Source organism: Lithobates pipiens, unplaced genomic scaffold, assembly GCF_037356315.1.
Source record: "Lithobates pipiens isolate NorthernLeopardFrog02 unplaced genomic scaffold, aLitPip1_a1.2 Scaffold_13, whole genome shotgun sequence".
Classification (NCBI taxonomy): domain Eukaryota; kingdom Metazoa; phylum Chordata; class Amphibia; order Anura; family Ranidae; genus Lithobates; species Lithobates pipiens.
In genome coordinates, this window is record NW_027507718.1 from 348,028,686 (window position 1) to 348,045,665 (window position 16,980).

General features: G+C 43.4%; 1 protein-coding gene across 2 annotated transcripts in view; it reads left to right on the forward strand.

The window, feature by feature from the left end:
• The first annotated feature begins 317 nt into the window (after positions 1-317).
• Positions 318-16,980, forward strand: part of GUCY1B1 (guanylate cyclase 1 soluble subunit beta 1) — a 101,371-nt gene continuing 84,708 nt past the window's right edge. Inside the window, exons 1-2 of one of the 2 annotated variants that reach the window (XM_077477093.1) lie at positions 318-452; positions 9,802-9,875. In XM_077477093.1, coding sequence (XP_077333219.1) covers positions 450-452; positions 9,802-9,875 — 77 coding nt within the window. In that variant the 5' untranslated portion in view covers positions 318-449. The remainder of the gene's footprint in view (positions 453-9,801; positions 9,876-16,980) is intronic. The other variant, XM_077477097.1, reaches the window with a different exon arrangement.

The window sequence follows — 16,980 nt, forward strand, 5'->3', positions numbered from 1 at the left end:
AATTGCACCCCTTCTACAGTTGTACTCTGGAAGGAACACACACGTTGTACATGTATATTTGTGTATACCATCATCTCTTCCTGTGTGATCCACGCTGAATTTAACCCCCTGCCTCCCACACTGCAGCAGAGCAGAACCATTTGCCAGCACTTGAATGTGACTTTGCCGTTGCTGCAGCAACAAGAGAAGAAGATGATTCCCCGCTCTCTGCGCTCATTGTTATGTCAGGCATCCTCCGCTCTACACTAACCAACTTCAGCCCGGGGATTGGGCGAAAGCCTGCACTGGACGCTCCGCCATTGGCTGTGGACCGCTGCCTGTCAATAAAGGGCGGAGCGACGTGTGCGGGTCTGTTCTGCAGCTTCCCTAAGCTTCATTAGCGCTGCAGACACTGTCACTAAGTAACTCTTTCTGTTCCATTCCGTGGGCAGGGCAGAGCAGCTGGCAGGATGGTAAGTGTATATGACGATTTCACCATTACATTGTTACACTGCACCTTGGGTATGTTAGAGATGACTATTAGATTGTTATTCTGCACCCTGGGTATATCATAGCTCATTGTTGGATTTTTATACTGCACTCTGGATATATTATATATCTTTAGATGACTACAATGCACCATGCATATATTATATATCATTATTAGATTATTACACTGTACCCTGCATGTATTATATATCATTATTACACTGTACCCTGCATATATTATATATCATTAATCGATTATTACACTGCACCCTGCATATAATATATATCATTATTCCATTATTACACTGCACCCTGCATATAATATATATCATTATTTCACTGCACCCTGCATACATTATATATCATTATTATACTGCACCCTGCATATGTTATATATAATTATTACACTGCACCCTGCATACATTATATATCAATATTATACTGCTCCCAGCATATGTTATATATAATTATTACACTGCACCCTGCATACATTATATATCATTATAATACTGTCCCCCTTATATGTTATATATCATTATAATACTGTCCCCCTTATATGTTATATATCATTATTACACTGCTCCCTGCATATATATTATATATAATTATTATACTGCATCCTGCATATGTTATATATCATTATTACACTGCAATCTGCATGTATTATATATCCTTATTAGATGATTACACTGCACCCTGGCTATATTATATGCCAATATTGTATTTTTATGCTGCACTTTGGGTATAATATATATCATTTCCAGGATGCAAAGGCTTCATATTAACAACTGGGTTATTGTTGCAATGGTGCCTTATGGATCAGCAGCTTCACATCCATGTATTCTGATGCTGTGATGACAGCTCATGAACAGTGCACAGTGCAGCCAATGTGGGTGGGTGTTTCACATCATTCCTTAAAGGATTTTCTCTGTCTGCAGCCCTCTAGACAACATTATTTTTATTTATTTTTTCTTTCATTTTCCTCCCCTCTCTTTTGCTCTTTCTGTAATTATTTCTTTGTCTCCTAATTATACAACATTTTAAGCCCTGACTGTCATAAACAATGACCCCCCCCCCCAGCTAGACAGATCTAGCAAAACACAGAACACTACCAAGTGTACAATACTAATCCGATGAATCGCTTCTCCCATTTCCGGGATGTTTCATCCAGTATCAGGCAGGAATCTGCTGGGAAGATGGCAATGCTTCATCTTCAACGTAAATAATTGGGGACACAGTCACAACTGTATACGTCAGTGCATGAGCTGAGATTGTCTGTATGAGGAAGGCCCTGGGCTCGAATGCGTCACTTTATTTTCTGCCTCCATAAAAGGAGACTGGCCCAGGACACATTTAAAACATTTAAACATATGGAACAGTAACTAGAAGATATTGTTTTGAAAACACGAAAAAGGAGCTAAAGTCTAAAAAAAAACTTCAACAAGGCTTATTATGGTGGGCATGCATGCTTCCATTTTATTATTTGATTGAAGCGTGGACCAATCAAAATAATCCAATCAGCAAACAGTTGAAAAGGCAAAACATCCCCACTGATCGATTTCGATCAGATACTTTCAAACATAGTGGATCACCCAGGGCAGAGCATTATTGATCACTTTGCATCGACCATCAGCACTGAAGTGCTTTGCTTATGAATTTGGTCATATTTTGATCAATCAGATTATGAGACTGCCTGGTAAAAACAGATGTGATCAATTACTTGTGATCATGTCCTCCAACTACTGATTCAAATTCATTTCTGCAGGTGTGGCAAATCAAATAAATGGGTTGTATGCTACAGATTGATTATTCCATTCAAGAGAGTTCAACTGGAATCTAAGGCTGGGTTCACACTAGTGCGAATTGGATGTGGGTTTCTCCGCATCCAATACGCATGTCAGGAGAGTGTGAGCGGTTCTCAATGGAGCCGGTTCACACATTTCCAAGGTGGGTGCGGAGCAGATTGCACAGGGGTCCTGTGTGCCTTTGGCTCCATTTCAGGCCCAAATTTAGGCAAGAATTCAGGCTTGATTCGTCCCTGAAACAGAGAACAGGGATGCACCAGATCCCTGCTGTGAGCCACATGTGAATTAAAGTGATATTAAAGGATCTTTTTTTTTTTTTTTTAAATAACAAACATGTCATACTTACCTCCACTGTGCAGCTTGTTTTGCACAGAGTGGCCCGACTATTCATTTCTGTGGTCCCTCGGCGGCTATGCAGCTCCTCCCCGCATTAGATAACCCCCTCGGGGAAGCGCTCTCCCGAGGGGGTTACCTTGCGGTCGTGCTCCCAAGTCCAGCATTCGGCTTCCATAGAGGCTGATTGCAGGTCTCAGCCCCGCCCCCTGGCACCCGCATCATTGGATTGGATTGACAGCAGCGGGAGCCAATGGCTGGGCTGATATCAATCTATCCAATCAAGAGTTGGGGACCTGTGGAGAGAGGGATGCGCCAACGGAAATTCGGGGTTCAGGTAAGTAAAACAGTGGGGCTAGGGGGCCAGTGACTGCAAGATCACGAACCTTTGCAACCCCTTGTGTGAACCCAGCCTCAATCAATAATTTATCAAAAAGTGCAGGCCAACCACTTAAAAAGAAATGTATGGTCTCTTCTGAGCTTGTGCTCTCCTGTGACCCAGAATCAGCCGACAGTGGGCTAAAGCTTGCTGTTGGTTGACATCACAGAGCTGCTCCAGGCTCTGGAAGGATCCCAACTATAATGTTGGGATCCACCCATATGCTAATTGGTAGTTGGTTCAGCCTCTTAGCTTACCACTGAGAACCTGAGCCAGTAGCCCTGTCCCCTACCCAGCCTAACGCTCCATTGACAATCACCAATCTCTGCTCCGGAAAGACTGAGTGATCAGTGCTCATGTGATTCTCAGGCTTAGAGTCAGCGGGGGGCAGATGCAGTATCAGGCCAATGGAGGTGGGTATGTATGTTTTATTTTATTTGCATTCCCACACTTCTCCTTTAATGACAGAAGAGATGTACAATGTCTCTGCAAAAAAATAATTATTTCAGTCTTCCATAAAATGTACACTTAGCTGCGCATGTACAGTTCAGGGTGAATTCTCAGCGCGGTGCCTGTGTACTGGGATGACTGAACTCCTGCACATGCGTGAAAGTTACTTTTTCTTGCGCCAGTCAATTAAGGCTACCGAAGACCAGTAACCAGAAGAGGCTGGGGAGAAAGTGATGACCCTGGCAGTGTGAACCTTGTGGATGTTTGACTGTTGAAGCACAGGTAAATATTGCTTAGTTCTACTACTGATGTTACTAAATTCATTGTGCTATGGAGAACCCCAAAAAAAACAGAGATCAACACCAGGCTAATGTACCCTGCTCCTAATGCATCAAAAAGCTCATGACAATTGATCAAACCAACAAACCTAAAATAGATAAAAAGAAAATTTCAATAATAGTAATGATAAAAGAAAACAACATATGCTACATACTGTACAATCTTAAGTTTAATAGACTGAATGAGTGAGCATGTAGCACTGGCATGAAAGAAAATAACATGGGTAGCCCAAGAAAAAAAAAAAATACCTGTGAGCGTGCTGCACTTGGACCAGAGTGGGTGCTCTCTTGAATAACTGAAAAACAGAAGGAAAGACAAGAGCACAAAACTCCATAGTGTGCTATATTAAGCAGAAAACATTTCTTAAATGGATAAAATTACACTCACAAAGTGGAAGAAGCTTGAAGCTTGGAAACGCGCCCATGTATCCCACTGTACATGCAAATATCAGCTGCGTCAGATGGTCTCCACTTTGGGGCTTGTGCATCAGTGACAGAGTTCCTTCAGTGACAGTGGCTGTATTCCATCACAAGTGCACTCTTATAACCTTGCCAGGGGCCAAGGCAGGGGTCCTGGTTCACACTTCATCACTCCCAGCTTCCAGGAGACCCATACTGTTATGCCCAGCACATGCCATCTTTGTAAGCGCAGTTGTATCCATTTAATAAATGCTTTCTGCTTAAAGCGGCACTTTACCGAAAAGAGGAATTGCTGCTGGCATCCTCCCCATTTGGCACGTTTTGGATGGGAGGGGGGAGCGGGTACCTGGTTTTGACAGGTACCTGCTCCCACTTCTGCTCAGATCACCGGAACCCTCCTTTCCCCCTGCAGCCTTCTGGAACACATAACAGGTCCCAGAAGACGGGACCATTTACAAAGTGCAGCATGGCTCGTGCATGCGCAGTAGGAAACCGGCTGTGAAGCCAGAAGGCTTCACTGACGATTTCCTATACCTAAAATGCTGGCGCCTGAACCTGAAGCTAATTGAAGAATCGGCTCAGGTGAGGACATTGCTGGATCCCTGGACAGGTAAGTGTCCTTATATTAAAAGTCCACAGCTACAGTATTTGTAGCTGCTGACTTTTAAGTTATGGGGGGGAGACTGGAACTCCTCTTTAACCACTCCCCGCCCATAGGCCCTCATATGACATTCTGGACTTTGAGTGGGGATATCTGAATGATGCCTGCAGCTACAGGCATCATCCAGATATCATCTTTTTCAGCTGTTGATTCTATTCACCATAAGAACAATTATAGCGGCTGTTCATCTGCTTGATCGTTCTTACAGATGGCAGGAGGGGAGGTCCCCCCCTCCCCCCACCGTTTTTCGATGCTTCTCCTGGCTCACCCCTGCGATCGTCGAACCGGAGAACAAATCGGTTGCCCAGGAAGTTGAGCATAGAGATTTCCGGTGACCAGATGGTCCCCAGTCATCTCTATGACCATCGGGAGCCCCGGCACAACCTTATGACGTCACGCCCAGGCTGGTGGAAGTAAACAATGCCAGGGACGTGGCTGGAAAGGCAGAGAGAGTTTATATATTTTTTGATCTCAGCCTTTCTAACCTGGAGGTGAGATGTGGGGTCTTATAGACCCCACATATCTCCATAAAGAGGGCCTGTCACGCACTATTTCTATTACAAGGGATGTTTACATTCCCTGTAAAAGGAATAAAAGTGGTCAACAATTTTTTTTAAGAGTAAGTGTAAAAAAATAAAAATAAAAGTAAAATAAAGAATAAAAAATAAATATTTTAAGGCGCCCCCATCTTTGCGAGCTTGCGCACAGAAATGAATGCATACATAAGTCGCGCCCACATATGCAAACGGTGTTCAAATCACACATGGGAGGTATCACCATGTGTGTTAGAGCAAGTGCAATAATTCTTGCCCAAGACCTCCTCTGTAACTCTAAACAGGTAACCTGTAAATAACTTTAAAGTGTTAACTATGAAGATTTTTAAGTACCAAAGTTTGGCGCCATTCTACGAGTGTGCGCAGTTTTAAAGCATGACATTTTAGGTATCTATTTACAGTATACAAAAAAATTGGTCTAACTTTACAGTTTTCTTGTTTTTTTTCAATTCATTAAACAGTTTTTTTTCCAAAAAAAAACAAAAACGTGTTTGAACAATCACAGTGCAAATACTGTGTGACATAAACAGTTGCAACAATTTCCATTTTATTCCCGTGGGCCTCTGCTAAAAAAACATATATAATGTTTGGGGGTTCTGAGTAATTTTCTAGCAAAAAAATGATGATATTTACATGTAGGAGCGAAGTCCCAGAATTGGTCTGGATAGGAAGTGGTTAATATAGTATGTGCAATGTGCTAAAATGCATGGCATTGGTCCCTTAATAAAAAAGATAGATATGTCTGTTCCCATCTCAGAGCTGCAGTGCGGTTCATTTTGAAAACTATGTCATGTCCTTTTTCTTCTATGTTTTAATGTTTAGTTAGTTGGGAGGCCCACAGATGTCAATGGCAGCACATCAAAACACATATAGCATGCTCTTCTATGCATTGGCAACAGGTATTATAAAGTCTTGGTCAATTGTTGTTAACTCTCATCCACTCCAAATTCTGATTAAAAAAACACATTGAAAATGTGCATCAAAATGCATGTCAATTCACAGAGGAAACATAAGTTGATATATGACAATGCACTTGTCTAGTGCTACAAAAAATCACCACGCTCAGACATACTGTAGATCTAAATGGGCCCTCAAGGTATTTTTCCCATGCATGGACTTCTAATGATAAGGTTTCTGGTAGTACTAATACCAGTTGGTATAAAAATACAGTTTTTATTGGATTACTCCACGGATATTTCTCTGTAGGCCAGAGTATAAACAACAGAATTTAACAAACTTTCTATAAAAGTGGAAGAAAGGAAGGAAGAATGAAATTGCTATGTGTATTAAAGGAAATGTACGATCACTGCATACAGTTTCATTTTATAACATCAGCATTGTAATAGCAATATAAACACTAGTTGACAATCCAATATAAGTTTACTTGAAAAATCTCCTTTCGTGCTGCGAGTACTACCTGTCTGCTGGCCATCATTTTCCACAACTTTCTGGATTCCCTGCATGCTTTGCAGCTTCTCCTCTACTGTTTACTTTCAGTTTCTAAGGACGACATATCCCATGGTACCTTGCTTTCTGCAAGCCCTTATTCCTGTACTGACTCCACCTCCTGAAACGTTAAGTGAACCTATTTACTTTTATTTAAAAGCACAAGAAAATATTAGTAGCTACTTGAACTGGTGGTCAGGATTTAATTGTAGGTATGGGGGCATTGATATGCACTGCTATCAGTGTTTTTTGCGTCAGAATGAACTGTAAGGCTAGGTTCACTCTTGAGTGTCAGCCTCTATCGTGCATTTTATGCACAGTATTAAACATTTTTATCGCATTTACAGGCATATTTTTGTGAAGGCCAGTGGAAAGCAAGTTATTCAGGGAAAGAGACTGGTTGTTACAGTATATGCATTTTTCAGGCACAGCCATTGAAGTCTATGGCCCCAAAAACACGCAATCCTATTCCCAACTAATCTCCTGTAATTCTTTGGTGCAACAGGTGATCACACATTACTCAGATGTGACCTGGCCCCATAGAATAAATCAGAAATCTAGAATATACAGTATCTCAAGCAAAGGATCACATTTTTTTTTTTATTATCTTTTGCTGTTAAAGGTAAAGGGTCTTTGTGACCCCCAGATCTCTCCATAAAGAGGACCTGGCATCCTTATTTGTATTACTGTTAATGTTTCTATTAATGTTTACATTCCTTGTAATAGCAGTAAAAGTGATAAAAAAAAAAGAAAATGAAAAGAACAGCGTAAGAATAAAAAATAAAAAGTAAATGAAATAATACAAATTTAAAGTGTCCCCCATATCTCTGTGCTCGCATGCAGAAGCAAACGCAGATCGCGCATGCATATGTAAACGGTATTTAAACCACACATGTGAGGTATCGCCACGAATGTTAGAGTGAGAGCAGCAATTCTAGTGCTAGATCTCCTCTGTAACTGGTAACCTGTGAAGCATATAAAGCGTCCCCTATGGAGATTTTTAAGTAAGTGAATTGTACAAAAAAATTGGGGTAACTATTATAATTTTTTAAAGTGTATTTTTTCCAAAGGCATTGCATTTGCAAAACGATACGCAAATAATGTGTGACATAAACAATTGCACCGATTGCCATTTTATTCCCTAGGGTCTCTACTAAAAAAAAAAAAATGAAAATGTTTGGGGGTTATCAGTAATTTCTAGCAAAAAATATTGATTTAAACTTGTAAACAAAAAGTGCCAGAAAAAGCCTGGTGGGCAAGTGGTTAAAAAATACAGTACTTCTATAGATATGTGATTATATACAGTATTCTATAGAGTACTTCTATTAATATGTTTATAACTCATATACTATAACTAAGCTGTGTAATGCTTTTTAAATGTTTTGTAACTGCTAATCAATATATAAAGACACACACAGCAACAGTAAGCCAATCCCCTACTCCCTCCTCACAGGAAATTGGCTGACAGAAGCAGGAGCCTATGGCTCTGCTGCCCTCAGTTTCTCCTGTGAAGGCAGGAAGTAAAGGGAATGGTGCTGGAGCCAGAGACAACACTGGAGTAGTGTGGAGTACTTTACAGTAGGGTGGAGTACTTTAAAGTACCACTTTAAAGTGATAGTGTAAGCCAATCCCCTACTCCCTCCTCACAGGAAATTGGCTGACAGAAGCAGGAGCCTATGGCTCTGCTGCCCTCAGTTTCTCCTGTGAAGGCAGGAAGTAAAGGGAATGGTGCTGGAGCCAGAGACAACACTGGAGTAGTGTGGAGTACTTTACAGTAGGGTGGAGTACTTTAAAGTACCACTTTAAAGTGATAGTAAAACCATTCTTTAAAATTGTAGTATTTATAGTAGTTTGGTAAAAATCATCCTTATTGATTGTCCACCCGGGCCTTCAATCACTCACCACATATCCCTGTTTGTGGGTATCTCTTTTGCCTATCCATGTGCAAAGGAGACAACTGTACATTCTTACTCCCGACTGGGGCTCTGTGATGTGAATGCATTAAGATAACAACTGCGGAGCCTTTAGTACTACTTTACGTCCATGTGTACAGGAGCTCAAAATGAGATGTTCTGAATCCTGAGGCAACCATTGCATGGTGCTGTCAGTCTAAGCCCTTGTATACACGGTCAGACATTCCAACGGAAAATGTCCGATCGGACCGTGTTGTCGGATAATCCGACTGTGTGTGGGCTCCATCGGACTGTTTCTGTCGGAATATCCGACGGACAAAGTTTTAGATCTGGGCTATAAAACTTTCCGACAACATGATCCGATCGGACTTTGTCGATTGTGTGTAGAGAATTCCGATCGGACAAAGTGCCATGCATGCTCAGATCAAATTCCTAGACCAAAGCTATTGGCTACTAGCCTGAACAAAGACCCATCCTAACGAAATAACGTCATCACGTTATGTACGATCGGATTTTCCGACAACTTTGTCCGACCGTGTGTATGCAACACAAGTTTCGGACAAAATCCGTCAGACAAAATCAGACGGATTTTGTTGTCGGAATGTTGGACCGTGTGTACAAGGGCTTACATGTTTTTGGGGAATGGATCCAAAGAATGCTGTTAAGGTCATTCATAAGAGAAGAAGAGCACAGGAAGGTTCTCAGCAGTGTGGCTAAACTCCTTCACTGCCAAAAGAATAGGCATGTGACAACAGAAAACTGCAAACCAGCAACAAGAAATATGGGTTGTCAGCCTGCTGCCTTTGTAGTGCGAAACGTGTGTGTGAATCACAAGGGTGGTACTAAGAACTACTGTAACATACTATATTTCAGTGTCTTAGGGGTAATCCCGGAGTTTAGTTGTAGAGGATTACTCTGCTTGAATTTTTAGGTGGAGTTTGGTGGGCTGAGTCACTTGCCGATTTATGATATCTTGTATTTGTGAGGTTCATTTGTTTGTACTGTATATAACATTTCTGTCTCTTTGTTTATAGTATGGGTTTGTCAACCATGCCTTAGAATTGTTGGTGATAAGAAACTATGGCGAAGAAGTGTGGGAAGACATCAAGTAAGTGAATGACGTACTCTATTTCATATGGATGCAACTTTTTGATCATTGGCAATAACTATGGATGGGTGACGGGTTCGCCCTGACGAACACCCTGCAATGCACTGAGCGCTGCACAGTGTATTCTGCACCCTGATTGGGGAAAGCTTTCCCCAATCAGGGCGCAGTGTAAGCTGGTTGTTAAGGAACGGGGCTGGGAAGCCAGCTGTGGTGTCCTTAACAACCGATGAGTCATCAGCTGTCAATGGGTTTCCCCGCTGACAGCTGAATAGAAAAAAAAAGTCTCAGTTAAACATGAAATAATAAAATGGCATGCCCCCCCCCCCCACCCAAGATCTATACCAGCCCCTTATCCGGTCATGCAGCCTGGCGGGTCAGGAAATGGGGGGGTTGAGCGAGTGACCCCCCCCCCCCACCTCCTGAACCATACCAGGCCACATGCCCTCAACTTGGGGGAGTGGGTGCTGTGGAGCGACCACCCCAAAACATGGGAGAGTGGGTGCTGCGGAGCGACCACCCCAAAGCACCTTGTCCCCATATTGATGAGGACAGGGGCCTCATCCCCACAGCCGTGGCTAGTGGTTGTGGGGGTCTGCAGGCGGGGAGCTTATCGGAATCTGGAAGCCCCCTTTAACAAGCGGGCACCTAGATCCCCCTCCATGTAAATTAATATTTGGGGTCCCCCCAAAATCCATACCAGACCCTTACCTGGACATGCAGCCTGGCAGGTCAGGAAAGGGAGGGGGGATGAGCATACAAAATCTCCCAGAACCATACCAGGCCACATGCCCTCAACATAGGGGGTGGGAGCTTCGGGCGGGGGGGGCTCTGCCCCCCCGCCCAAAGCACCTTTTCTCCATATTGATGGGGGTCTGCAGACGGGGGGCTTATCGGAAGCTGGAAGCCCCATTTAACAAGAGAACCCCCAGATCCCCCCCATGTGAATGAGTATTAGGCACATATTTCCCTTACCTATACAACAAAAAACTGTAAATAAAGTAATAAAAACAAAAGACAAGTTTTTGACAAATTCTTCATTGTCCCTCGATGTACATCCATCATTAATCACTCTGCCCGCCAACCCAAAAAAAAAGGCTCCGCATTCTGGGGCAGCCTCCGACCGAATGTATTCTTTGAGATTTGACAGTTCTTATATAGGTAAGGGGTGGTATCACCTGGCAACGTCACCTGATGGCCCCACCCCCTTGTGTCATCACAGGCCTAGCATGCACCAGTCTGTGATGTCAGAAGGGGTGGGGCCACATGGCTACATCACCCAGTGGCCCCACCCTTTCTGACGCCCCTTTCTTACCTATGTAAGAAATAAAGAAGTGCAGAGGAGGCATTCGGCAGGAGGCCGTCCCAGAAGGCAGAGCGTTTTTTTTTATCCGGGTCGGCGGGCGGCGTGATTGACGATGGATTTACATTGAGGGACACTATTTTTTTAATTTTTAATAAAGGATTTGTCAAAAACTTGTCTCCTGTTTTTTTTTTACTTTTTGGTGCTTTTTTGGTGAATGGGTAGGGGTACTATGTACCCTATACTCATTCACATAGGGGAGAATGGGATCCTAGGGCCCTCTTATTAAAGGGGGCTTCCAGATTCCGATAAGCCCCCTGCCCGCAGACCCCCACAACCAAGGGCCACGGTTGAGGGGATGAGGCCCATCAACATGAGGACAAGGTGCTTTGGAGTGGGGGGGGGGGGGATTTTTATTCTTGCACTTTAAGCATAATTAAAATCACCGCTCCTGAAAAAACAATTGTTATTAAAACTTTTTTTTTGCTTTCATTCATGTTCCCCAGAGCAGTATCTGGACCCCCATACCTCTTTTATGGCCAATTAATTGCATATAAGCCTTAAAAATGGCCACTTTTGATTTTTTTCTGTTCGGCTCCTATAGACTTCAATGGGGTTTGCTATTCGGGTTAGAAGATTACCCCTGTTCAGGAGTTCTGCTGCGAACTGAACAAGGGGGTGTTCAGCCCATGTCTAGTAATAACATTGCTGCTAAGCAGACCACATAGAGTAGGATTTCAATTGGCTATTACAACCAACAATAGCAATACCCATGTAATATGTACATAGAGCTGCATTTAGCTAAAGGGATTGCTTGAAATTGACTTTCTACTGTTGGTATATTCAATAAAATTGACTCTCAAAATCTTGCTCTGTATAACTTTAGGGCTGATGTACATGTGTCATAGATTGTCAGAGCCCTAAATGCTCTGGGCTTAGAAACACAGAAATGTAAATACATAGAAGAGTGATGGCAGAAAAATTACTAAGTGGTCCATCAAATCTGCCCATAATGTTATTTATTTATTTTATGTTTTTAAACTTTTTTTTTAGTATAGATCTATGTTTGTTCCAAGCATGTTTGAATCCACGTTTGATAAAATATTACTTTCTAAGTTTAGTTTTGAACTTTCCTTCTGCTAGTTTGAGGTCACAGCCCATATTCTTGGCTTCATATTAAAAATACTGCCCTAAAAATACTGCTTAATCATAAGCAAGTTAAAATTGAACTCTAGGCATGCATTTTAATCTATAGTAAGTCCAGCTTGGACCGAAGTCAGTATGTATAATTCACACCTTTGAAGTGGAAGCTGCAAATCACTGTCATAATTAGCACATTTACAGTGTACATATGTAGTACCGGTAGCATAGTACATAGTACCGGTAGCAATCTTCGGGTCCTGTGCGAAGTGGCTTTCCTAGTAATAGTAACCTTGGGGGGGGGGGGGGGGGGGGTTCTTACTTGGCACTGTTGCCTTTCACAGAAGGTGTTCTCTGATTGAATGATTTGGACGTTGTGATGTCACCACCTGCCTCTCCACCTCATCTAATCAGTGGCAATAGTGGTAGTGCCAAGTAAGTGACCACCTTTGGTTACTATGCAAAAGAGAAGCCACTCAGCACAGCACCCAAAATATCACTGCTATCACTCTAGTAGTGCCAACTAGCACTAGTTGGCACTACCTACATTGGTCCAAGCTGAACCAATGTAACTAAGCAATAAAAACCATACCTAGAATTGAATTTTATTTAGACTTTCAATACTCCTTCCAAGGTCTGACAAACTCATTGTGTGAATAGATACTATCGAATACAGGTTGATGTAGGTCAGGGGTCTCAAAACTTTGTAAGCAAAGGGCCAGTTTACTGTCCTTCAGGCTTTAGGGGGCCGAACTGTGACCAGTGGGAGTAGAAAAGGCCCCGGTATCAATGCCTCATCATTGGTTTTAATGGGAGAAAAGGGCACCCCATTGGTGACATCAATAAGAATAGTGCACCATTAATGGTGTCAGTAGGGGGAATGGTGCCCCATCATTGGTATCAGTTGGTGAAATAGTGCCCCAAGGGCCAGATAAAGGCAAGCAAAGGGCCACAGTTTGGAGGCCACTGATGTAGGTGAATAAGCTAAGTCTATGAGCGCTCATGCATGTCTGAGGATTCACACAATTTTATCTACAGTGTATTTCAGTTTAGGTGGTCTGTTTTATTAAACTCTGGTTTACAGTTTGCGTGTGCAACGAGGATTTGTCTTCACACAAGAATGTTAATGCGGCACACTTCAGCCTTTTATCCACTGTATGCAGCTTCATTTAAATCCTACATGACATGCATTTGTATAAGAATAAATGCTCTTAAGTTCTATATCAGTTAAAGTGGAAAACGTTTCTTTATAGTTTATATATTTTACAGATTGTAAAACAGATTATAGAATTTTCTACATCAGTGTATATCTTTCTGCCAACACATCGACTTCAAATTAGGTTCTTTTTACAAGAACTTTATTATTTCCTTTTACTCGCTTTCACTTTATTATAAGTGAGCAAATAGACCAATTAGGAAAATCATAGTCAAATGTAGATTAGTTGCTGTGATTTTTTTCTTTGCAAGTTGTAATTGCAGGTTGCACTAACCTATTTATTTTACCAACTGAACTTTCAGTTTCAATCCAATAAATCAGCCTTTTTCCACCAGGGTGCCCAGGCACCCCAGAGTGCCTTCAGGTTTCTTTAGAAGAGCCTTGGTAAAATGCCTAAAAGTTGCCCAAAAATTGTATAGAAGCCAGCAGGTGGATCAAACCTGCCTCGTAGTTGCACAAAATCACAGGTTTTCTTTGTGCACCATTACAACCATCTAGCTGCCGGTTGATAAGGAGATTGTTGGGTGCGTCCTTGTTTGCCCCTCCCCTTACTCTCTCCAAAACACTGGAATACTAGTCAGTACCAGTGTGCAAAGGTGTATTTGTTTTGGAAGAATAAATCAGTTGTAAGATTTGGTGTCCTACAGATGTGGATGTTGCTGCATTATATGAAACTATTTGTTTAGTTTTTTACATTTTAGAATGGGGTGATCTGAGATTGTGCAGAATTTTAAAGGGCGTCTTGACTGAGAAAAGGTTTAGAAACACTGCTCTAAATACATTTCAGGTGCATAAAAACAAAAGGTGTGCAAAGTCTTTCTAAAGCAGCCACAGCTTCATTCAACTCTCCCCTACCAGACATGTGCTCTCTTTATTATTTAGATCTGCTTATTAAGTGCCATAACTAGTGATGGACGAACTTCCGACGGGACGTTTCGCGAACGCGAACTGTAACGGTCGCAGCGGGCCCCATTGACTTCAATGGGAGGCGAACTTTGCAAACCTACAGGTCAAATTTGCAGCCACAAAATAATTACTAGCTGTGCAAACATAGTCCCACTACATGGCCAATGACATAACACATGTATGAGGTGAATCTGGGATCGACAACTACAAGCATTCTTTTTTTATATGTGAAATTGTTGTGACAATTCAGGACTGTGGAGCGCATGAAGGCAATGGAGGAGAGGGAAGGTCAGGGTAGGCAAAGAAGAGGGTGCAGGAGATGATCACCAGCAGCGTGACATACAGCAATGACACCTGCACCGTGATAGAGTGATCTGACACCAGCACCGTGATAGAGAGCACTGACATCAGCAGCGTGACATACAGCAATGACACCTGCACCGTGATAGAGTGATCTGACACCAGCACCGTGATAGAGAGCACTGACATACAGCACCGTGATAGAGAGAACTGACATACAGCACTGACACTGTGACATAAAGCACTGACACCAGCACCGTGATATACAGCACTGACAACAGCACCGTGATAGAGAGCACTGACATCAGCAGCGTGACATAAAGCACTAACACCAGCACCGTGATATACAGCACTGACAGCAGCACCGTGATATACAGCACTGACAGCAGCACCGTGATAGAGAGCACTGACATCAGCAGCGTGACATACAGCAATGACACCTGCATCGTGATAGAGTGATCTGACAACAGCACCGTGATAGAGAGCACTGACATCAGCAGCGTGACATAAAGCACTAACACCAGCACCGTGATATACAGCACTGACAGCAGCACCGTGATACAGAGTACTGACATCAACAGCGTGACATACAGCAATGACACCTGCACCGTGATAGAGTGATCTGACACCAGCACCGTGATAGAGAGCACTGACATCAGCAGCGTGACATAAAGCACTAACACCAGCGCCGTGATATACAGCACTGACACCAGCACCGTGATAGAGAGCACTGACATCAGCAGCGTGACATAAAGCACTCACACCAGCACCGTGATATACAGCACTGACACCAGCACCGTGATATACAGCACTGACACCTGCACTGTAAGCAGCCCCAGGAGGAAGTCAGCATAGCACAGGGATGGTGGGAGCCCCTCATAATGAGCATAGCACAGGGATGGTGGGAGCCCCTCATAATGAGCATAGCACAGGGATGGTGGGAGCCCCTCATAATATGCACAGCAGAGGTACAGCCCCAGGAGGAAGTCAGCACAGCACAGGGATGGTGGGAGCCCCTCATAATAAGCAGCCCCAGTAGAAATATGACACCGCTCAACCTCTTCAAACAGGAGGGTACGGGCTTATAGTACGGTGTGCTTTTTTTGGACAAGGAAGTGAGCCAAATGAAGAAAGAAGGTCTGTGTGCTCGATTAAAAAAATTGTTTATAGACATATATATGGTCTACTGGTCACATGTGTTGAATTCCTCCGAGATCCATGCCTCATTCATTTTTAGAAATGTGAGGTAGTTAACACTGTCGTGAGCTAGGCGAGTACGCTTATCGGTCACGATCCCCCCTGCTGCGCTGAACGTCCTTTCAGACAGGACACTGGATGAGGGGCAAGCCAACAGTTTGATTACAAATTGGGCAAGCTCTGGCCAGAGGTGAAGCCTGCCCACCCAGTAGTCCAGGGGTTCATCACTCCTCAGAGCGTCCACATCGGCCGTTAACCCGATGTAGTCGGACACCTGACGGTCTAGGCGTTCCCTGATGCTTGATCCGGATGACACCTGTCGATGGGTCGGCTGAAAGAATGACCTCATGTCCGAAGTCACCAACACATCTTCAAACCGGCCTCTTCTTGCAGGCGCTGTTGGATTGGTACCCACAACTCCTTCTCTGGGAGTGGGAATTGCTCCTCTGCCAGCGCACGCAAAAGCAGAATGCAGCATTTCTCGAAGCAAGGCCTGGAAGTGCTCCATTCTGACAGCCCTCTGTGACGGCGGTAACATTTCCGCTATTTTGTGTTTGTACTGGGGGTCTAAGTACGTTGCCACCCAGTACTGGTCCTTGACCCATATGCTTTTTATACGAGGGTCCCTATTAAAACACTGGAGCATAAAGGCCCCCATTTGCATTAAACTGGAAGCGGTGTGGTGGCCTGGCTCCTGCTCATCATCCAGGATAATGTCGTCCTCTTCATTCTCCTCTGCCCATCCACGCACAACAACAGGGATCCCAGAAAGGTTTAAAGTATGTTCTTCTTGCTCCTCCTCATCCGACCCGGCACCATCCTCCTCTGACTCCTCTTCAGACTCCTGTTGTTCACTTGTCTCAGATAGAGTAGCCCCCCTGGGAATTCATCCAGCATTGCGACTTCCTCATCTTCCCGCTCCTGCTCCTCCACAGCTTGATCAATGACACGACGCAATGCACACTCCATAAAGAAGGCATAAGGTACCATGTCACTGATGGCGCCATGGCTGCGACTGACCAGTTTGGTGATCTCCTTAAAATGGG